The sequence below is a fragment of the Diadema antillarum genome, unplaced genomic scaffold (genome assembly GCF_040938485.1).
Source record: "Diadema antillarum isolate AM-2024a unplaced genomic scaffold, OU_Dant_1.0 seq00001184_RagTag, whole genome shotgun sequence".
NCBI lineage: Eukaryota > Metazoa > Echinodermata > Echinoidea > Diadematoida > Diadematidae > Diadema > Diadema antillarum.
In genome coordinates, this window is record NW_027271984.1 from 396501 (window position 1) to 420976 (window position 24476).

General features: G+C 38.1%; 2 protein-coding genes across 4 annotated transcripts in view; one reads left to right on the forward strand and one right to left on the reverse strand.

Annotated features, from left to right (window-relative positions):
- Positions 1-4308: 4308 nt before the first annotated feature.
- Positions 4309-19610, reverse strand: LOC139744509 (uncharacterized). 3 transcript variants are annotated; one of them, XM_071654943.1, is made up of 4 exons: positions 18796-18854; positions 17687-18062; positions 16927-17310; positions 4309-4421 (listed from the first exon to the last, which is right to left on the reverse strand). In XM_071654943.1, exons 1-3 carry the CDS (start codon positions 18817-18819, stop codon positions 16943-16945), a joined length of 768 nt encoding a protein of 255 aa, XP_071511044.1. In that variant the 5' UTR covers positions 18820-18854; the 3' UTR covers positions 4309-4421; positions 16927-16942. The 3 variants fall into 3 exon arrangements, with proteins under 3 accessions (XP_071511044.1, XP_071511046.1, XP_071511045.1); XM_071654945.1 differs by lacking the exon at positions 18796-18854 and adding an exon at positions 19468-19610 and having other exon boundaries at positions 4311-4421; XM_071654944.1 differs by lacking the exon at positions 18796-18854 and adding an exon at positions 19236-19342 and having other exon boundaries at positions 4311-4421.
- The window catches only part of LOC139744508 (ubiquitin carboxyl-terminal hydrolase 5-like), a 33478-nt gene continuing 28484 nt past the window's right edge, over positions 19483-24476 (forward strand). The window contains exons 1-2 of the mRNA XM_071654942.1: positions 19483-19925; positions 23594-23719. Of these exons, the coding sequence (XP_071511043.1) occupies positions 19824-19925; positions 23594-23719 (228 nt within the window). The 5' untranslated portion in view covers positions 19483-19823. The remainder of the gene's footprint in view (positions 19926-23593; positions 23720-24476) is intronic.

Sequence of the window (24476 nt, forward strand, 5' to 3'; positions counted from 1 at the left end):
CATCTTATCTCATGGACCAACATTTTCATGAGCAGTAACTACACCGAGTCTAAACTGGTGCTTTAAAACAAATCATAATTTTTTACATCCGTAAGTGCTTGAAGGAACAGGATGTTATCCAGGTGTTACAAACTTGTTTTATTTCCTTCCAACTGCGTGGCACATGTGCATACGCAGACCACAGCTTCATCATTCGCAGACCACCAGGAAGTGTGCTGTACAGTTATGCATGTAATCTCAGGTCACTCGTCTGATTATATCTGTGCGTACAGTACAACAGAGAGAGGTCTACAAACTTTGCTGCTCTAGCATGTGCATGAACACGTCTGATTCACCTGTTTCTGTCATTTATGTGCACATGCATTACTGTACATTCCTTTTTAAGTGTACTGTCGATGAATATTATACATCGATTCCTTGATGTAGAGACTATTTTGTGTGTGTGTGTGTGTGTGTGTGTACATCATATCTCCTTCACTATGATGCTTAAATACTGTAGGTGAAAATGAAAAGAGCTGGGAATCCCTCATCGACTTGTACTAATGATCACACAATGGCAAAGTTTATAGCACAAATGGGTGTAGTGTGCATGAGTAGACAGGATATTCATAAACATTAAACTGCAACATACAGAGTGCCAAATTCAGGTTTGCACTATCAGCACAAGACTGTATACACTGTATCAATAAATGTTTGATGTCAATTAAATGTAGAGATCGACTAGTACCGGGAATTAAGAAAGTATTCCAATCATGTACACAGCACACTTGCCTGCCTCAGTAAATGTTGCTTGACACTGTCAGCAAAAAAGCGTTGCTGTGTAAGTCACTCTGTTAGTCATACATACAGAGTGAAAGCACATTCATTTTCAATTATGTTATCAGATAAAAATCTACTCACAGCCACCATACACGTATGACTCTGTCTGCACAATAAGACATGACATCACATTGTGTCCAAATAGAACTACTGTCTGTATCATTCTTTTAACAAAGTGTGATGACCTAACCGAGGCCAACACTAATGACTCTCTGGCGGTAAACTGACCAATGCCACAAGTTCCCAATGCTCTCTATTAAATGTCACACATGCATTGAATGTATGCATAACACTTTCTATCTCCACCCGTCCTCATCAGACAGGAAAAGGCTAGTATCACCCTGTGGATCGCACACAATTACCTCTAATGATCCCATATATGCTTACAAGTATTCAAATGAGTGTGAACAGGGTTTCAATCTCTAGACTCCAGTTGAGACATGAAAGCGTGCTTATATCTTTTCATCAAATGAGTGTGAACAGGGTTTTGATCTAGACTTCAACTGTGATACATGAAAGTGTGCTCATGCTCACATCAAATGACTGCGAACTGGATGCCAACAGACTTCAATAGTGATATGAAAGTATGCTCATTTATATGGGTGTGAATAGGGCTTTAATATAAACAGTTGAAGCCTGCTCATGTCATGAGTGTGAACAGGATTTTTAATAGACTGCAACAGTGATATGAAGCACACACTAACTACTTCTTGCTGTGTATTAAAAAGTGTGGTAAAAGCATCAGTGTTTTAATGACCTTCCCTGTCTTCAACACTCAACAAGGAAGTTAATTGAGGGGTCCACTATCCACTTTCAGACAGTACACTGTACATTACAAGTAGCTGCTAGCATCACAAACGCATTTGGAAATGCCTCTTTAAAATGCTTGCGAAATAGAGGACATTGTGCTTGCAAGAAAGACTGTAATAAGGCCAAAGGATATGAAGTACATTGTAAAAGTGGAAAAAAAAAAAGAGAGTGGGCAGGGGTATCAGTTGTGCACGCTATTATAGAAGGATTTAGCCTGCCTACAAAAGCACTCCAATTTTCACAACACACCACTATTAAGTATTTCCCTATTCCAATATTATGCAATGAAAGTGACATCATCATCAAGGCACTATTTCACACCTACACGTACATTACAATTTTGTTTTAATACAAAAAAAAAAACCAAAAAAACAGCTACTTCATTCAAGATCTGGGCCCTGTTCCCATAAAAGAGTTCTGGTTGAAATAAAATGAGACTCTCCTTCCTTTCCATTAGAAGCCCATTTTCTATGATTCATATTCTTCAAATAAAGATATTTGAAAGTACAAACATTGGAGTTCCAATGGTTTCTTTTCCACAAGATGGTACCTGAAATGCATACACCTTGCAATGAGGATGTGCAATCTACAACTTTGTACAATGTGCTGCAAATGTACTGATTAACAATTACACAGAGAATACTGTGATACAATATATCTACCAAGTTAAAATTATCCACAAAAGAACCACACTCTGCAAGATATGATATTACAATGAGTCACCCGTTCCCATGACAACACCATGACTCGATTCTCTGACTCATACACCTGATAATGCCACATTCCTGGCTCAAACAATACATGTACAACAATTTGTACTGTATTACATTGTATATTACAAGGACTGAATCCATATAAGCAGGAATAGTAATTCTCAAGAAAAGGGAAACTCTACATTTTAAACCAAAAATACTTGATTATTGTATGCATTGTACAACACTATTTCCCTGCTCAACATCCCATAAAAAGCAAGTTACTGTGTACCCTATAAGCTACTTCAAAATCTCCAGAGGGGTATTAATGTACTGTATTCAATACCCATTGCTCGTTGAGCCTGGTGAGTCTTGAACAAAACAAGAATTTCAGAATCTCCGAAGACATCTGGGTCCAAAAGAAAATGTATCAAAAGTGAACATGACCATGGCTTAAATTCCACTGGATCACCAGATTCTGCCGTATACTGAGCCCTGATTTTTCGTGTCATAAAATTGTACACTCCTGCTTTACAGTCGGGAACATGTGTCCTTGGTCTGGTGTATGACAGAAGATCAAAATGATTAATACTGTGTACGCAGACACTTCACAATCTTCACAACAGTCTTTAACCTTTTACCAGATTTAGCTGAGATTGAATGCTGAATTATCTTGTCACATCAAGTCACGATCATCCACAAATATACCATAGTAGGGAGGTGGGTAGATCTAATTTACAAGGCCTTTAATCATGCTACATCAACTCTATAGCTATTAGTATTTCATGAAGGTTAGTCACGAAGGATTTCAATTCCACCCTCTGAGGACAGCCATCTCAAAATGACACTGACATTATCTACATTTTATGTTTTGCTGAATCAATGAGAGTCAAAGCAGTATTTAAAAAACAGTGCAAACAAGGTATAGTTTCAGTTTTAGGGACTCTTTCGATAGCACATTTATATCTTGAGTGGAGAGACACTCTCATGACTTGGTTGCTGTTTGCAACGTGTACAAAATTACAGTGAACTTTCTCTGTTTCAACCCATACCATCAATACATCCCTCAGTGACATACATGTACATGTATTTTCACCTACTGTAAGTAAACTAAATTGTATGGGACATTGCTACCAACTCCTTTGGAAATGTACAGAGTATGAAAAGAACAAGCAGTGTGAACACTATGCACATTTATTGTATCTAGATGATTCTTATCAGCAACAAAAACTTCTGACGCACACAAGTCAGTTCACCAAACCAGACACCAATGGAAATTGAGCTCTACAAAATGTATGAAATGAGCCTGAGAGTCATTTTCTACAGCACACAAATTAATGCACGTCTCACAGTCAACCAATCTGCTCATTGATGGATCGGATGACAGGTACAAATACCAGGTGATTGTGTTGATATGGCGACAACACTACTCAGATGATATTTCATGACTGCACACAGCAGTCGTCACACAGCACATCCTGTATTATTAAATATATATAAAAAAAACGAATTTGTACACTGTACAAGTCTATACAGTGAAGTGTCGTGTTCTTGTGGATGATGTTCAAAGTGTCACATTCACACTTTTTTTGGATTATATGCAAATCATTTATAAGTACAGTTGTATCCAGAGAATCATGATGGGAACATCTAGACAACGCCTCTGGCAGCCATTTTGGATGAAGCTGTCCAGTTGTCTAGTCTCTGTCTCTGTCTCTATAGATATTAGCTGCCAAAATGACGGAGTCTCTGGAATTCCACTCAGAAATCAACAGTTTTCTTTGTCCAGTACTGGCTGGTATCTCCCCACCACTCGGACAGGATGTGACCGCGGCCTGTCTGCCTTTGACAGGTGTCCCGCCCCTGGCCTCTGGAAGGCCACACCTACTTTGCGAGAAGTTGTCCCCTCCCGTTTCTGGACAGCGGTCGTCCTCTCGGTGGGGTCCGGCGAATCCTGGATGAGATTTCTGGTGGCGAGCGGGGAGCGCTGGTGGGAGGAGGACGAAGACTGGAATTTCTCCTTGAGGGAGCGACGGAAGCCGGATTTCTTGGCCTTACTGGAGACGGGAGAGGGCGGAAGTTCTGTCAGGAAGACCATCTCTGCAAGAACCAACATGCAATACCGGAGTTAAGAAAGCTCGCATAGATTCATCAATACATTGTGTGATTCTGCACATGGTACAATGTACAATGTAAATCTGCAACATTGCATACAAATGTACAACTGTACCAGTACACTACAACTACAACCATACTTAGCCCTCGCTCACTAGCCCTTGTTTCTGCATTAATAACAATCTTTCCAATCACCAGAGATTGATCTGGTGTACAAAGGCAAGGCTGCCATCTCAAAATCTATAGTCTCCCAATAATTCACAGCTACAGTACAAATGTACCTCATGATAATGCCACAAAGCCTGCTTTTTGCTAGGCTTTGCTCTATACCCCAAACAGCAAACATAAGATGCTATTCAACACTGATACACTGTATTCCCTCTACAAATAAGGGTCAGTCAAGTCTGACTGAAACTCATCAAGGATTCAATGCTTCACTGGGCAGCGGCATAAACACCTACAAGTGCAGTTGAAGTGGATTTAATGAAAAGGCCACGGGTAACAAGCCACGAGTATCTCAAGAGTCTTGTCCATGTGAGTGAGTACAGGCATTCCCCAGCATCCCCTTGAGTGCTCTTGGGAATGAATTCAGTTACAGCAAAATATAACACTGGAATCAAAAAAGAATTTCAAACAAAATCCCCTATATTTCTTGATTCCCAAAGCCAAAGGTCATACAGGAGCATTAAGAAAAAAAAAAAAACACTTTGAATTTCCAAGATTGTTCAATTTTTTCCCCCAACAAATCTCGTTTTTATCCAAAGACACAAATTCATAGAACAGTACGTACTGTACAATGTACATGTACAACTTGTACATAATAAGAATATTCCAAAAGTGGACACTCATGACCAATCAAGAGAACATTGTGGTGAAATACAGTGAAATCAGACTGCATATCTAAAAACTTTTGTGTAATAATCATGCAGAACATCACTGAATATGATGACATGGTGATGAAAAATCTATCAGATAACGACATTGACGTAAAGTGCTGTACTTACTGTATGATTTGAACATCAGTACAGTACATGTACACTGTATTTCCGCAATCAGAACATTACAGTGTACCACTGACCACTTTAAAGTCAAACACCATCAATAACGACAGCTCTAGCATCAACTGAACGCACGATGTCCTCCACATTTGCCTCTAACAATGATTCAAACAAGCTACAGCATGTACAAGTATTCTTTTCTGAGTTTGCATCCAAGCTTTAAACACATCCTTTGTCCAAGAAGTAGGTGCACATTATACAGTATAGTGTATACAGTAATGTACAGTATACAATGTACAGAAATATCCCCTAATTTATGACTGTTTCCATCCATCACGTCAAGTGGGTTGTAAAGTTTTGCATTGACATCAAGCATACTTTTTATGCCGTACACTTTCCCTGGATGTACAATAATCTTCTCAGACTCTTCTATCGTTCACTCTAGTTGCCGTCATTTCCATATGAGACGATGAATTTCAGTGCTACAGAACAGATCTAGAGCTATTCATTTAAAAAAAAAAACCAACACACACAAGGAAGAAAAGAGTGGAAAATAAAAAAGGTATATTTCACATTCTGTAGTCTGCACAAGTGTGAATTGTATCGAGATAGGTTGTCATAATTTGAAAACAGAAGAAGGCGTCAACATTTAACAATTGTGTTGTAGATTATCATTTGCCAGGGACTGTAAAGAGCTTGAGAACTCCCCAAGCGCGGCAGTGGAGGATTAATCACGCATGGAACTGATTCAACAATGATGGGAATGTCGCAACCTGCCCACTGAATCAAGGTTCCTCGGAAGAGTGAAACCGTCTGCAAAAGCCCACTATTGTCATGCAAAGGCTTTGTGTGCGATACCAGGAAAGCTTGACAGTAGAAAGCGGATTCTTTGTTTTTGTTTACAGCTTGAGAGTTGTTGTTTTTCTTTTATTTCTGCTGTTTTCATTTTCTTCCCCTGATGCAGTTTCTCTGGTTCTAATAATCCTTGAATGCCGGGACCAACCTTCAAGTTAATACAAAGAAATGGATTCAAGATTTTAGAAATCGTTGCTGCAGGTGTTGGGGGGGGGGGGGGGGGGAGATGCATGTACAGTTATAATGTTTTATAGAGGAATGATCTGGGCCCCATTTCATAAAAAGTTGATATGATAGCAACTCTTGCTGGAATGGCAATTGTCATAGTAACGACAAGAATCCAGCTTCCTGATTGGCTGTTACAACTGGAAGTTGCCATTCCAGCAAGAGTTGCCATCCTAACATCATTCATGAAATGGGGCCCTGGACGCACACACAGCACTCATCTCCCAGAAGCATATCCTTCCAATACACGACCAACAGAATGGCATGGAAAGACTTCACTCAGAAACAGAGTCACTTTTAAGCCATATTTTCACCCACACTACGTGTACACTGTCTATATCTAACTTTCATACTGGTACAATGGCACAATGTACACTGTATATTAAACACGTTTACAATTAGAACCGAGAAGTGAAAGTTTGCACACGTGAGCAAACTGTCCGCTATTATGAATGGTTTGCATGTTTACTCACAGTTGCTACACTGTACAATGTATCAATGCCTGATAAATAAACACAACATCTGCTTTTGTCTGAAAAAAGTAAAATTTTCACCATGAATACAGAACATGAAAATTCTATGAAACATAAAAAGCAACAATGTACTAATGCTTGCCCCATAACAAGCCAGTAACTACTTTTCGATACTACAAGATTGTAAGCCTACTGTGGGGCGGCACCAGAGAAATCAACGGCTACCTGTATTCGTCCCATATTCACACAAAGCCGTATGAGATGATGAATCTTGTAGGCTCTCTACTGTGTTATTCAATTTAATACACACGTGATTGTGCTTGCATGTCACATGTACATTGTATCCTAAAATAACTCTTTGCTGTTATAATGACCACAGTGCACAGCATATCTTTTTGTTTTTAATCGTTATCATCGTGGTTTCACTCAGCATTTCCCTACAAAAGAAAATGAAAGTGAAAGAAACTCATAATTGATGTCACTCCCACGCTAAATATGTGTGTGTAAAATTCAGCTCCAAACTTGTAACTTGTACTAAGGCACACTCTTGGACTGTAACTTTGGGATGCCCCATGTGTGTCATTGATGAGTCAACTTTTTACAATTTTTGTAATTTTAGAGATATGAGGAAGTGCTTGAGTACACTATCTGGTGATGAGGAATAGTATCATAACTGTGCACTGACAGATTTTTAATGTCCTTTGTGAAATGGAATAGATGGTATGTTGACATACAGTATGATTTGCATTGAAAATGCATCCCACATACACTGATTGCTTGTACTGTACATACACAACGTCAATCAATACCAAACGAGTGAGTAGGCTATGCTGTGGTTACTGAGCTCTCTGAATACACTGTGTAGAGTACAGTCATCTGATGAATTGATGGTATTCAAGGAAAGAAATGTAACAAAGTGAAACAACACACACAGTGACACACACACGCACACACACACACACACACGGGAGTGCAATTCCGTTTTTCTTTCATGAGCCTGTTTCCTTGAACAATGACTTGTACAGAGCCTGGTAACTACAATGTACAATGCAGCTGTTCAAGAGACAGGTTTGTAAACTGCTTGAATGAATAATACTCTACATCACAATTTGTAATTGGAACCATTGTGGAACATTTTAGATATTTGGTGCCTGTGACACACTCAAGCCATGCTCACAGTGTTGAATGACTAGCCAATTTCCAACTTTGATATTAAAGACTTCAGTCACTTGCATTCATTCAGCTTGTTACTTGACAGCGGGTTAAAACATCAATTTGGCTCAATATTATTATCCTCAAAACAATGAAAATATCTGTTTTTAACAAAGAAAATTCTGCACAAATAAAGTGTAATATAGGAGTTTGTAACAAAGAAAATGTCTTGGTATGCTGCAAATTTTCAGAATACTATATAAATGCAGTAGACAAAGAATATTTTTTTTTTTTTTTTGAGATGGATACTACATGTACATTGTACAATTACTGTATACATACAGTGTAGCATCTTTACAAATTGTAAATCAACACTTTTGTAAATTCTGTACAGCCCCAACAGCAGTGAGACAACACATCAGACAGAAGTATTGTAAACATTGGGGACAATCCACGCAAGCAACTATACAAACTGTAAGTTGATTTTTATACTACATGTACGTGTACAATGTACATTGTATAATAGACAGAGCTGATCACATGGCTACACTTCAACACTTGTACATACATATAGCACCGGAACTGAAGCACATCACGATTAAAACTAATTTCAAAACTTTGTTGACTGCTTGCTTTGAAAGTTCTCAACCAAAAGTGAATCTACAAACAATGATCTCTGTTTGATGTGATCAGATACACTTTGTAACTGCATGCTAGACTACTTCATAAAGAGTTTTATCTCGAAAAGCCTTGATACACATGGCAGTTTGTATCTATAGGGTATTCACCTCATTACATAGCCTTCATGACTAACGTTCAATATTACAGACCATGATTAAGTCAATTAATTTGATGTCAAGCATGCGGCTAGCTACAAAATTAATGACGTCAACATAATCTGCACAAAGGCGGACAGTGTGCTATTCTTAATCATGTGACTTGATTAGTCCCAACAAGACTTGATGAAACACTGTACAGTTCATGGATTCAGTTCATAATACAGTGTAAGTCCATGAATGAATAATTTCTGAACTTCTGATGTTGGAAATACAAACTTGTATTTCTGTTGCATGCAGATTAGAAGATGAGACAAGTTGCTTTGAATTTCATCCAACAATAAATTGTAATTTCCACTCTCTATTATCACTGTCCAAGTACAATGTATGTACATTTGTACATGTGGCATTGTAGATTAGTTTGCTTAATTCTGCTTTTAGATTTCAAAATCAATCTGGAGATTCGTACGCTTACAGTGTACAAACTTTGTAGCAAGCGATATCTTCAGATAATACAAGTTGCTTGTAAATTGTAATGTTGTACAAAGTGTCTCATACGAATTGTACAGTGTACACCTGCTGAATAGCTACAATTGTACTACACAGTAGTGTCACAATGAATTTGGAAATAACTAATATTGTTTAACCATACAGTAATTACAGACTGTAATTTGCAAAAATCTGAACTGTGTCACCTACAAGTTCCAAAGTGCTTTCAACTGATAACAAAGGGATATTTTGAGACAAGGTGATTGCTAGAGAGAGCGAGTATGATACAACAATGGATATTTGTACAAAATTGTGTGGGTAGATAGAGAGAGAGAAAGAGATATTTTGTAGTGTAGAGATGCAATGAAGATTTAATAGATACAGTACACTGTACAGACAGGAGACAGACAGAGTGGAAAGGACAGAAAGAAGGGAACTCATGTCTAAAATTCTTTCGCTTTGTATTCAATTACAATGAGAACCTTTCAGTGAATGACTGAGGCCCCACTCTGGTGGACAATGTATACATTACACTGTATGCACACACACGTGCATTGCACACATCTGCAAGCTCCTGTAGGCAAGTGAACAGAACACCAGGGGGAGGTAGGAAGAGAACACTGTATGCATTGCAGTCTCTTCATTTGCAATTCTCTACTGTACTGAGTGTTAAAAGGGATCATACAGTTTTGGTTGACACCTAATTTTAGGTTTCTAACATTTTTTGGTGAGATGAGAAACCTTAATATGAAATATGAAAGAGCCAGTAATTCTTTAGACGAGGAATTCAACGTTTATTTGATGAAAATTGGCTTTGAAATGGCTGAGATATCCAAAAAAAGAGCGATTCTAATAAAGTGTGGGACCCACACTTTATTACAAGGGCAAGTCCAAGATAACACGCGCGTTACGTATGGGACATTCAGAGACTTTTATGACCTGAAAAATAGTGTTAATGGCTTTTGATCATATTAAACTTTATCATGGTGATTGATATCTAGGAGAAGTATAAACATGCAAAAAATGGAGAAAAATGACCTTCACAATTATATTCTAGAAGAGAAAATATGTGCTGTTACGTATGGGACCAGAAAAATTTTGTTTTTTTGAACATTTTTTTCAACCTCAAAACTCTCTGAAAGTATTTCATTCTACAACTTGTAACTCTCTGTGATGAGAGTCACAACACTCAAGATTATCACAGGTAAGTTTCGTGTCATTAGGCAAAAAGCTCTAATTACAGGTTCTAATTAAAGACAGACATGACGTGTTACGTATGGGACAGTTACGTATGGGACAGTTTGTCCCCCATTCATTTAGTGTGTGAAGAACCATGTTTATGGGTATTTTGCATAATTATTGAAGTAAAATCAGTTAAAACTACTCAAATACTGATCCAGATTGTCAAGGAAACAATATTCCCCAAATATTCACCATCCTAATCATATTCAATCATATTTTTATATTTTTATGACCAACCTGAGTATGCATGCCCTTGTCCCCCATTCGTTTAGTGTGTGGAGAGACATGTTTATTGGTATTTTGCAAAATAATTTTGCAAAATACCCATAAACAAATTCTTGCATAATTATTGAAATGGAATCAGTTGAAACTACTAAAATATTGATCCAGATTGACAAGGGAACAATATTCCCCAAATATTTACCATCATAATCATATTTAATCATATTCTATATTTCTATGACCAACCTGAGTATGTACAAGTGTATGCCCTATTTTTATCAGGATAGTTACTACTGAAAAATTGAATAGTTTAAAGTGTTTACTTCCATTGATGAAGGGCAGTTTGCCATTTCGTTTCAATAAAAAACAACTTGACACAAGAAATATTAATTTTTATAAATAAGCAATACCTGCTGCGTGGAACCTTAGTGATCGAGCAGATATATGATGTCTGTCTAGCAGTCAGGTCATTGATTCGAGTCACACCTCAGTATGTATACCCATGAATTTTGTCGTGGCTATTATTGAAACCTGAATAAGGACAATTTGTGTATTACTTGCAATGATAAAAAAAAATCATTTTACTTTATTTTTTTTAAATATTTATATCACAACCATTTCAAATTGGATCTCCATCACTAAACTTTGAATTCCTCTAGTCTTAGGATTGTATGCTCTTTAGTAATTCATATAATTGGTTTCCAATCATCTCATTAAATGTTGAAAACTGAATCCCCATTTCTACAAAAAACTATACCATCCCTTTAATGCTGATTTTTCATTGTGTATTTTGCCATTTTCCCCTCCCCCTTTCTGAAAATTGTTCAGTCAAGTACATGTATTGTTTAAAGTGTCTATAACTCAAAAAGTAGCTACAATGTTGGGATGCTTTCTTCAGGATGATTGACCATTTGTGTACTGAGAGACCTTCCCAGCTAGCTACATGCATTCACATGCATTATGTATGAGGATGTCCCATACGTAACGCATTTGTCCCATACGTAACATTATTTCAATGCCTAATGAAAAATATTCCTTTTACTGTTTTTTCTTTTTTCTATGGTATTTAATTTCTCTAAACAATAAATTAGAACTTTCCAAAAGGGCATTAATATAACCTTAGCAATTTCAGAAAAAACCTAAAAAAATGACCTCAATTTGTTACGTATGGGACATCTCATGATAGGACACGAGCTAATTTGCATAATCATTTGCATAATCCCTAAATTTTCATACCAAGTTAAACTATTTGATGAACTTCTTATGTCCACATATTAATCAAATATCATTTGCTTTCCTTTGAATTAATATGAATTTTTATAAATGTCCCATACATAACGCTGTGTTTCGCATTTATGCAAATGAATCCCTTGAAATTTGCATAAATTTACGTAATATAATTTTTTCCTCCATGGAAATCAAAACTTCAACTCATAAGCTTCAAAATGATACCAAACATGTCAATATTGAACAAAGATGAAATTTTGCCTTCTGAGGGGACCTTATCTTGGACTTGCCCACAATGGCTTTGTTTTACAAAGTTGTTTTTGGATGTTTCAGTCATTCCAAACCTGATTTTCATCAAATAATCTTTGAATTCCTCTTAAGATGGTACACTGTATGCTCTGTACTATATCAGTAATGTTTTCTTGGTATCTTGCAAAAAGTTATAAGCCCAATTCTCATCTCCACCAATACTGTACCATCCCTTTAATGTGTACAACAGAGCCATTTTCCACTGACTCAGTGGCCACCATACAACTTGTACATGTGTGGTGTGTAGCTAATACAACCGTAGACAGGGCATGCATTTTTGTGTTCCAATAGCTATTGCATTTAACCAAGTCCTTTTAGATGCTTTTTAATATCAAAAATCCTTTTTACATTAAAAAAAAAAAAGTTCAGTCAGAGTCTCTGTTTCAATCTCAATGAACATTGTTTGTTTGTTTGCCAGTATGTTTACAGTACAACGGAAGCAAATTAAATTAAATTTTGCATTGGGATACCGGTACAGGAAGTTATTTATTCACTCTTGTGTGAGAATGTACCTTTCGCATTCAATCTTAAATCGCAAAGCTCAATGTGTCCATGAATGTTGATGGCATGTACGTGTATACTGCACAGAGCAGAAGACAGGGAGTATATCATGCAGCGAGGAATGTAAGAATCTGAAAATCCCCACAAATTTCCCAGCTGTGAATATGAGCTTCAAAGCCTTGGGGAAAGTGAAATCTCAATACTATGTTGCAAAATGTCATGTTTAACTTGCTGGTACAATGAGGTGTCCAGAGAGGCGGCAGATTGAATTTACCCTTTGATTCGCATCCCTGGAACATTTTGCAGGGACCCTCTTAAATTATATTACTACTGTATCACAGCAGCAAGGCCATGCCCCTGACCAGTTTCAATTTCTTTTGAGATAGAGACATTGGAATATCACATGAACACATGTTTTCCTTCAGTAGTCACATTGTATACAGTGTACAGTAGTACACGTGTATAAATTTAACTGTGCGGGAGTCAGTGCCCTGTATTGAATTGATTACGGGCTGAAGGTGTTTCTGAAGAATTGATGATCAACCTTGCATCTGTACAGCAGTAAAATTCACACGTCTTCACAGAAATGTAAAACTACCCAACATTGCATAGATCCGGGCTACATGTAGTTTGTAGAGATCACAGTACAATGGAATTTATAAGGGAAAACCTGACACTTAATACATGTACTAACTTTTGTGTAGCAGTTTTCTTCGATAGTAGTGTACAGGATTTAGGATACCATTTGAAATATTGTTCATCAGCTGAAATTGCTGATCAAATTTGAGTTGGAAAATTATTCCAAGCATTTTAATTAAAAAAGTACAGTACAGTGTACACGCAGTTCAAGTACACCATGCAAGTTTGATATTAAATGACTGCAGAAGGCGTACTTTCTGTAGCAATGGGACCATCCATGGCCAAATGGTGTTGCACAGATTACTATTCAATCTATAAAAAAAAAAGAATATTAGATTCAAATAATTTGAGCTTCCAGTTCCTGCGCTTCAAAGGCATCAATAGAATGACTATTTCTATTACAAATGTACACTGTATCTACAAGTCTGCATTCTGGACACGTGAACATTGTTCCTGCACACTATAACAATTTTGGCACAGCGAGGCACAGTGGACTTGCACTGTGCATCATCACAAAATGTACATTTTGAAGCTTGGGGCTTGGAGCTTGATTATCCAATTATGCATCCATTTGTGAGGAAGGTCACATGAGGTAATGTGGCATTGTAGTAAACTTGTACATAATATTGCACTGCATCCATTGGCACCATCAGGGGCAAATTCTTGCTCTTTGCCATCCGTGCTATTTATGGACGATACCGGAAGAAAACTGGTGATAGTCATCAACCCACTAGACGCTTCTACGGTATTATCACTCTCTTCCTTTCACCCCCCCCCCCCCCCCCCCATCTCCTTCCACCATGTTTCCGTCTCAATCTTTCTTTCTCTCAAGTATTTGTCTCCCGTGGCTGAACCGGGCAAGAAGAGAGTGGATGGGTATAAAAGTGGCCATCAATGCGGAAGGTCTTCTTCCATCTATTTCCTGAGCCACTTCCTGTAGAGACATGCTGTAGGGTACACTGTAGTCAACAGGTTTCTTTCTCTTTTTTTGTTTGTTTGTTCTCCTCATTCTTCAAGTATATACAGACAAAACAACAAAAACCTACTTTAACCTGTATTTCTGCAGGCTAGAAGAAAAACATGTTTCAGTTGGGGTTTAAAGACCAAAAGAAGAAGAAAAAAAAAGTAAGAAATGTACTTACACTGTAGAAGTGTACTGATTAAAAGGGAAGGACACCATTAAAATATTTTTCACTCGAACCATTTGTGATAAAGCCCTGTAATATAAAGACAGACAGATTGCCTTTAATAAGAAAGAACTACAAGTGCAGCATGATGTCTGAATTATAAACTTAGTATAATAGAAGAAATTTGAACAGTCTGTGTAATAAACTCAATGCTTGGAACTGTACTTGTGTGTATACAATATCAAATGATTAGTCAAAATCAATACATCAGATTACTCAAGGAATTGCAATATCGTATCTATCACTTTCACTCTAGCTCAAGAATGAATCCTCGCCACGCATTATGTCATCAGCCGTGGCATTCAGCTTCCACTGCCCTCCCGTCTGAGAAAACAAATCAAATCAATCAAACTCTCATTCAACCAGCTGAGGCCTTCGGATGAGAAGCCTTACGTCCGGATCAAGGCGGTCTTATGAAACCCGAGCAGTCACAACACTGGGAACCATCTCCACTGATGCATCACGCTGGATTTGAGGAATCGTGCGTAAGCCGGCATAATTGGATTTATATGGATGTGGGGAATCTTGGGGGTAGGCGACTTCAGCGGAAGGGAAGCATGATCGCTGATGACAACCTTTCTCAGTCCAAGGAATGTGACTTGATCATACAATGTTCCAGGATATGTTTGTCTCAATGCTGTTCATCATAGAAGTGTAAAGCCTCATCCCATATTCTTGTGAACTACAATGTTCATACAGTATTACAATGTAACTGTTTTGACTAACAAGCTACAAATGTACACAGTACAGCTGTAAAATTCATATTTCACAAACATAGATGCTCTCAAACAATGTCATTTCAGTCTCGGGTCTTTGTGTACAATTGTACTTGTGCATAAAGCATTATCCCTTGCAGCCATATAATTATTTTTTTAAATCTTTTTTTTTAATTTTTTACTTAGGAGAGCTTGAAAGTAATTCTCTACTTTGTATTTCCTCTTCTTTCCAATGCAATGGAAGTATGTTAATTTTCCCATAATGTCTCTCCCCCCCCCCCCCCATCATTACTCTTGACCCTGGACATGATTCTTTAATCTGGTTTCCTACTATGTACTATACTTGTATTAAAAGGGCTTCATCAAAACTAAATTAATCAATAACATTCACTAGGATGTCTGAAAGACAAATCACTGAAATAATTAATGGCAACAGCTCCATCTTGTTATAAACTAGCTGCCTATAGTATATTTTATTTTCATACAGCTGTATATGGTATATCTTTTTTAAAGGAAACATCAGGTTTCACTCTTTAAAGGACAAGTTCACCTTCATAAACATAAGGATTGAGAGAATGCAACAATGTTAGTCGAACAGATCAGTGAAAGTTTGAGGAAAATTGGACAATCGATGCAAAAGTTATGAATTTTTAAAATTTTTGTGTTGCAACCGCTGGATGAGGAGACTACTACAGCTTGTGAGTCATATGCGTACAACAGTATAAAGAAAATATAAAGAAAATTCAACATATTTTCACTTTTTTCACATAATAAAAGAGCACTTGACTTGGCTCTTTCTAAAGGCAGGGGGAATAATATTACCCATAACATTTGTCGGTAACGAGTCGGGGGAATGTGAACTTTTTTCATAAGATGAAATTTTGTGAAATTCTCTTTATATTTTCCTTATATTGTTGTACGCATGTGACATCTAAGTTATTCACACACTGCAGTAGTCTTCTCATCCAGCGGTTACTGCACAAAAACTTCAAAAATTCATAACTTTTGAACGGATTGTCCGATTTTCCTCAAACTTTCAATGATGTGTTCTACTAATATTGCTACATTCTCTCAATCCTTATGTTTATGAAGGTGAACTTGTCCTTTAAAGAACACCATGAGGATCACCAAATCCGGTTTGTGTGGTTTTGTTTGTTTGTTTTTGTGTTTTTGCTATAATAGCCTCTACTACTCATATCCAAATGATGATCTCACATACTCACATGCATCCAAGTCAGTTGACTCTTATAGCACACATCACATAACTCATTCACAAAGTTACATTTTTGTATTTTGTGCTTTGAGCAGTAACTCGCCTGTTTGAAATTCCTCTCATTTATCATTTGTAACTATTTTTCTTCACCCCCCTCCCCCAATATGTACAATACAATTAATCCAATTAAATCGGTTATATAAATATTGTCTGTGACATCATGCAGTGGAAATGAAACAAAAATTGTATGATGTCTTGATAGATACCTGCTAATGTATCACATCACGAGGATGTCTCCTTACCCCTGTCGGACAGAACCAAAGTGGCATGGTCCCGGTCTCCATCCTCCTCATTGGCTATCGTTTGCTTCTTCACCATGTCGGACAGTTCCATTTCATATTCTGGGGTATTTGCTTGATTTAGTCCCTCTTGTCCCTCTGCCTCACTGGCACACTTCTCGATTTCATTGTCTTCATCATCTGCCACCAATTTGACACTGTCCGTTTCAACCTTGAATACTTCCGAATCCGCTTCCTGCGAAGGGGAATGATCCCCAGCTGGGCATTCCTGCGAGTCGTTGTTATTGCTGGCGTTTTCTGCGCTGTCACCACCCTCGGGCTGATGTACTTGAACCTCTTCAACACTCACATCTGAAGAGAGAAACAAAATACAATACAACTTTACGTTATACAGCGCAATTGCTGCCCTGAATGCAAATTTAAAGTTAGAGAAAAAATATCCTTTCACGAAGTAATATCAACAAAAATACGTAACTTTGTCTGTCTTTGCTACTGCAAGAAATCCGAAGAATATCTAGCTTACTCTTCCCATACAACATATTAAATGGTAATTAGGATTAGATTACAGACTACATGTACAAGGAGAACTACAAGGAGAACTACAATGTACCTCACTTTCTGAATGAATGCATCTTTCATCAGCAAATCCCCCCCCCCCCTAAAAAAGATTATGTCACTTTAAAGCTGGTGTCTGCCAACGAAATGAATACAAAATAAACTTGCTCACTTTTTGGCGCATCTTTGGTGAGCGGCGTCCTTGCGATGATGTGAGACGGTGAACGCGGATCTTCTGAGGCGTTCGGGAAGACAAAGGGTCCAACTTCTCTTCCAGCAGATGGAGACCTTGGATCAGAATCGTCAGGAATGGGTGTCCTGGCTATTTTGGTGGTCGGAGACCGCGGGTCTTCAAAATCCACAGTCTCCCTTTGGAGCGGTGTACGATTGATGTCGTCTGTTGGAGACCGCGGGTCAATGAGCTTCTGCACCCGCCGGTTTGTCACTGGGGTATGAAACTCGTCCTCCCCTTCTTCTGGTCTGTCGCCGTTCGCTGCTGATTTTGAGCCTGACAGTCCCATTGTGAGGCGCAGATTTGGGCGCTTTATCTGTAGAGTTTCATGGAAAATGGGATAAAGTACCGTAACAGAGACAGAGTACTGACATTTTCATTGACGGGAGGCCGGCCCTACATCACAGACACATGCACATCTTTTATGAAGTTGGAAAAAAATTTGCTACATTCTACATTACACTGCATGTACATTGTAATTCTTGTATATAGCCAGTTAATATACCTAAATCGGTTATTCCAGCAAATTAATACAATTCTAATACAAACAGCAACACTTGCCTTTGACTGAATAAATCAATAAATAAACCAAGCTTTAGTGGCTCGAACTATCACTGATACACTTGCACATACATAAATATATTGCTTTGGATATTAATAAATGGGTAAAAAGAGGTGTTAAAATCGAAAAAATGTCGGAAGTGAGAACTTTGCATACAAAATCAAATAGATTATATGCAATGCAGATCTTTCATTCAACTTGTGACGTTGTGTATTTCAAGACTGACACAACTTGGGCAGTTGAGTTGGGGCATGACAAACAGAACAAAATATCAGAAAATATCATTCCGATATTCACACTTGAACACACATTGACACACACACACAAAACAAAAAAAAAAGCATAACCATTCTGCCATCTCATCTGGCATTTGCCTTGTTGAAACCAAACTTCTGTTTGTAATAGCAAAAAAAAAAAAAATGTAATAAAAAAAATTAAAAATACACATAGAGGGATAGCCTGTGGCTGTATTTTCGTCTTTAATTACCTTTGTGAATCCTAGGTTAGGCATTGCGTCTCATCAAATCGACTCGAGTGTGAAAGAGAATATTTAACGTTAAAGAAAACTTTATGAGTATAAAGAGCAATGGAACGTGGACGTTCACTCAACGACGGTCAACGTGTCCACATGAGCACAGAAACCAGTCAGGGGTCAGAGCATGAAAGGCAGCTCGCGGCGCACCCCTATGCTTCTGCTGAGCAGCTACGCCTAAACTTCTGGGCAGACAAAGCAATCAATGCATGGAAGGCCGCAAAAACCAAACACGAACCACCAGCTTCATGCAATAGGAGGAGAAATCTAATTGCGCAGTGCGGTGAGTGGAGAAAAGAAAGAAACGGAGGGCTCTTGTCCAGTAGAGCTACCGCAGCCAGAATGTGAGGTGACCCTCATACCATTCATTCATAAGAGAATATAGTATTACTCACTCGTCTAGATGAACAAGGTCGTCTTTGTCACGCAGTAGGCGTAATTCTAGAAACATTTTACCGCACCTGTATACCAACAGTCAACAGTGGGTAGGGAGAACATAATCAAGTTGTGAGTCATTGCATTACGCGCGCACAGTACACACAATTTTGTATGCTCTACACGCCAACACTAACAAACACAACACAGGTTTTTCGACGTTCGTTCTATTCGTTAGGTGGTTTTACTCACTCAACCGAAATGAAGACGAAAAGAAGCGATGTCTGGATTGGAACTTGATGATCTCCTCAGCTTCATGAATTAACCGGCATGCCAGTCAATCAACCGACTTGCTGATGATTCCAGGGAATGTGTCTTTTTCTCTGTTTTGGTGCAGTGGAGAACACCAGCGTACTACTGTACGTCAACTCAAGACACAGAAAGAGAAAATTTGCATATTACCGTTCAAAAGTATTTTATCCAATCAAAGAGCAGTAAAGTGAAAAATGAATATTAAATGAGTAAACGTCATCAGAGAACAACGTTGTGGTGACATTAACGCGTGTTGCGAGATTTCAGACCAGCTCATACGAGATCAGAGAATCAAGATGGCAGCCTCCAAGTTCCACGGGCTCACTGATCGAATCCGCATACCCCAGGGTGGGGAGAAGGTATACAAAGACGAATGTGCATACTGCTTCGACAATCCGGTGAGTTATCTCTGGATATGCATGTTAGATTAAATTTGTTAACATCTCAAAAGTAGAAACTGTCGTTATTGTGTAGTAATTTCATGTAGCTCCGATCGCCGCTGTACGCACATGTAACACCAATAGATTCTAGCTACATGTGTACTGGTACAGTATACTCAGTAGACCACGCACTACATCCACACAGCTACTGTACCACTACCGGCCAGCTGCAGCTGCACACACATTAGACAGAAAGATCCGTCTGTCCGGAGGACTCTTTCGTATTTTGCCATAAACGCCGTCCTCCGTAGACAGACGGAAGGTTGTAGTACCCATTGCTGTGTGGATGTTCTTAACCACTGTCTCTATGGAAAATTGGGTGAGGTACCTCACCCTTCTCGATTGCGTCTAATTCACGGCCCTAGGTCGGCAAATTTAAGCTTGAATAGTTAAATCAACTATTCAAGAATAGACTACACTCACAAGATTAATGAATAATCCAATATTTCGGTCGAATTTTCAACGCAAAACACACATCAACCAGCCCGTCGCGTCGTCACGTTCAAACTGCAGAAACAAACAGTATGAATCTATTAGCCAATCACATGCGAGGTAGTTTCTACGTGTTTTTTTTACTTAATAAAGTACCTCGCATGTGATTGGTTAACAGATTCAAAATGGCGACCTACAGCTAGCGAACGGCGATGTTGCGATATGGATAAAATTTCTGCATTATAACCGCGTTACTGTGAGTATTTCGATTGCAAAATGTGAGAAATTAACCCCAAATATTGCTGCATAATGTGTCATGTCATGTCAAACTTGTTTGAATACAAAAAAGCTGTCTGAAATTTGGTTTATCGTAACGTTTGATCTGTGCGCTACTGCCACACAGGAGCTGGCATCATTGACTTCGGTCTGTATACGGAGGGGATCCGTGAAGCCAGACGCAGTCTCCGCGGAACATTCCCCGACGGACAGATATACAGACCGATCTTTCGGTCAACACACACATCTGCATACACATCACACTATTCACAGTTTTTTTACAATCTTTACGTACAGTTCATGTGGGTCTGCAATGTAAAATGTAGACAGAAAGATCCGTCTGTCCGGAGGACTCTTTTATATTTTGCCATTGACGCTGTCCTCCGTAGACAGACGCAGACAGAAGGTATCAGTACCCATTGGCATTGCTGTGTGGATGTTCTTAACCATTGTCTGTATGGAAAATTGGGTGAGGTACCTCACCCTTCTCGATTGCGTCTAATTCAAGGCCCTAGGTCGGCAAATTTAAGCTTGTATGATGAAATTAGATTTTTAAGAATACATTACACTCACCAGATTAATAATGAATAATCCAACATTTTAGTAGAATTTTCAACGTAAAACACAGCCTGTCGCGTCGTCACATTCAAACTGCAGAAACATACACTATGAATCTATTAGCCAATCACATGCGAGGTAGTTTCTACGTGTTTGTTTTACTAAAACACGTACCTCGCATGTGATTGGCTTACAGATTCAAAATGGCGACTTACTGCTCGCGAACGGCGATGTTGGGATATCGATAAAATTTCTGCGTTATAACCGAATTTATGTGAGTATTTCGATTGCACAATGTGAGAAATTTATCCCAAATATTGCTGCATAATGTGTCATTTCATGTCAAACTTGTTTGAATGTAAAAAAGCTGTCTGAAAGTTGGTTTATCGTAACGTTTGATCTGTGCGCTACTGCTCCACACAGGAGCCGCAATCATTGACTTCGGTCTGTATAGGAGGGAATCCGTGAAGCCAGATGCAGTCTCCGCGAAACATTCCCCGACGGACAGATACAGACCGATCTTTCGGTCAATGTAAAATGGAGACCGTGGTATTGTTTACTACACTAGATTATAATACTAATAGAACCAGGGCTCTGTTGCATAAGCAGATGCAATCAAACATAAGTCAGAAAATCAATTGTATTTGTAGGGAAAAGTGTTGATATTGGCGCTAGTGTATGAACTTAGTTTTGCACCACCTTTGTCAAATCAAATGATTTCTCAACTTCACAAACTCGTCTTACCTACAGTAGCTAGAGCCTAGAGGACCCTACATCCAGAGTTCTAGATGTGGACTCTACATATGATAGTTTATTCACTCAGACAGTATGAAACCTGAAACATACATCTGAGTCTCCAGCAGGTCCAAAGTCAGATAGAAATTACGTTTTAACACTTTAACAAGTGACAGAAAATCTTGATCGCTTGAAATGCTGCTCTGTGTAGCTCTGCATACAAGCTTATTAAGCAGTCGGTACCTTACAAATAGTGTACGTTCAGTGCATGCAGTAAGTTTTAATGCCAATGGTTAATTGTTTGATCTGAATATCTTTAGCAATCACAGCATTTTTTTCTTTGGTATCTTTGAAAAGCTAAAATTTATTTTCCCCTTTTCTTCAGCCAAGTCTTGTGGTACATTGTAGCAGTTGTATACACAGCGGCTGAACATGTGTGTGTGCATCCCCATACAATGTCATCTCTTTCTTTGTTTATTTTTCCTTAAGAACTTTCCTTCCTGTCATTTTAAGGTATTCCTAACTTTTCCTGTCCAGGTTTCCTCTTGTTTAACTTTGCTCAATTTCCTATCCAATTTAATTTTCTGCCATCTGTTCTTTGTTTCCGTCTGGTTATCTTTCCCTCCATTTACCTTTTCTCTTTCTTTTCTTTCCTCTCCAATATCTTTTTCTGATGTTTCCTTCTGACATTATTTTTTTTTTTGCTTTTTATCTCTTTTCAGCCTATCAATCTCTTTCTTTCCTTCCTATTCATATTTCCTTTCATCCAGTGTTGTGTTATTATACAAGCTCATGTCTTCTTTTTTTTTAATTTTCAATATGCATTCTTTTTTGCTTTCCTTGGCTAATGAGATCTTTCTTTCATTTATGTTTGTATTTTTTGCCCTTTCTTTTCAGGCAAGAAAAAAAAAATCATTTTTGGGCAAGTGCTCTGCAATTTGAAAATCTGTTTGCCCAACTGAGCAGAAAAGAAGTTTATAATGAACAGTACATGTATGTTAGCTCCCTGCTTTGCCTCCCATATAGAGTTTGTGTCCGTCTCATTTCAACCATGAAAATTGAATTCTTTTCATAAGCTGGTATATTGTACATGTACATATGTAGAGTTAGAGTCTAGAAATTCAGACCTTTCCTCAGAAGAATAAAACTGGAAACTTCTTTATGATGTGTGTGTGTGTGTGGGGGGGGGGGGGGGACAGAGCTTGTACATTCCAGATTTGTATTATTTGTTGTGAATTAATTTTGAATTAAAAAAAGACTTCTACTGTACATTTTGTAGCTGTCTTTTTCAGTGCAAAGGGGGTGTATGAGTAACATGGGGCTACACACACGTTGTAGTTCTTCATTTCTTTTATAAACACTTTGAGGTGTAAATACTGTAAGATTTCAAGTAAGATGTTGGAAGATTCTTCAACCATGCAGAATTGTGTGACGTTGAAAAAGGAATACATTGGGAGAATAATGAAATATGACTTAGGTTAACAATGTACCATTGTATGTTTTTATTTTTTTCTTGTGTATGACATCATCCTTGCCCTGGTCTTGTGAAATGTATCTTGCCATCTATTCTTTTATGTTTAATCTGACTGTAATTCTCTGTGTGTTTGTCTGTCTGTTTATTTCAGGAGTGTGAGACAGGCTTGTATGTGTGCATGAATACTTTTCTTGGCTTTGGGAAGGACTACGTTTACAGATACTATGAACACAGCAAAAACCGTGTTTTCCTACATCTGAAGACAATCAAGAAAAAGGTAGGACAGATCCTGTCTCCTGTCTTTTTTTTTTAATTGTGTTTTTTTTTTCTTTTCCACAACATGTACTGTGTAACACTGGCAATAGTCTGACAGTCCCAGATGGGTAAAAATCACTTTTGGGCCAGTAACTTTTCAGGAATTGCGAAATTTTCTGGTCTAACATGAAAAAAAAATGACATTGTCTGGGCCAGTCAGAAAAAAAAAAAAATCAGGTGAATTTTTTTATTGCAATGGATTGACAAATTGCCCTATACATCAATCTAGATAAGCACCAAATTAATCAGTGTTCATCAACTCAACACTTAAAATTTCATGAATTTGAAGGGCCAGTAAATTTTAGGTTCAGAACAGTAAAAGTGGAAAACTGGGTACATGTATATAAACTGGTCTTACAGGGACAGGTCAAACCAGAAGAAGAAGAAAGAGATAGGGTTTGTGTGCAGCCCTGTTTTCCATTATTCAAAAAATTATTTGAGCCTCTCCGTAGTATGATTGTCGCTGGAGTGAATTTTTTTTTTCTTTGTTGTCTACATTTGTACCTGTAATCTTTAGGTACCATCAAGATTTAAATTTCAAGGTGCTTAACTTTCTTTTTAGCGCTTGGCAGAGTAAGATCAGTTTTGCCTGTTTGGAATTTTGGAGAGGGTCAAGGCATGATCTCAGCAGAACACGGACCATCAAACCCAAGTTTCACATAGTAAGAAATGGGGAATGATACTCATGATCATTGTAATGAGACGTACTGTATCTACAG

What these genes read in the sequence shown, in the direction of transcription:
- LOC139744509 (XM_071654943.1), bottom strand. Translation starts at nt 18,819, where the DNA reads ATGCCTAACCTAGGATTCACAAAG. An exon ending in CTAACCTAGGATTCACAAAG is followed by an intron (nt 18,063 to 18,795) that starts GTAATTAAAGAC and finishes GAAACTCTACAG; the next exon opens with ATAAAGCGCCCAAATCTGCG. An exon ending in CACCAAAGATGCGCCAAAAA is followed by an intron (nt 17,311 to 17,686) that starts GTGAGCAAGTTT and finishes TTCTCTCTTCAG; the next exon opens with ATGTGAGTGTTGAAGAGGTT.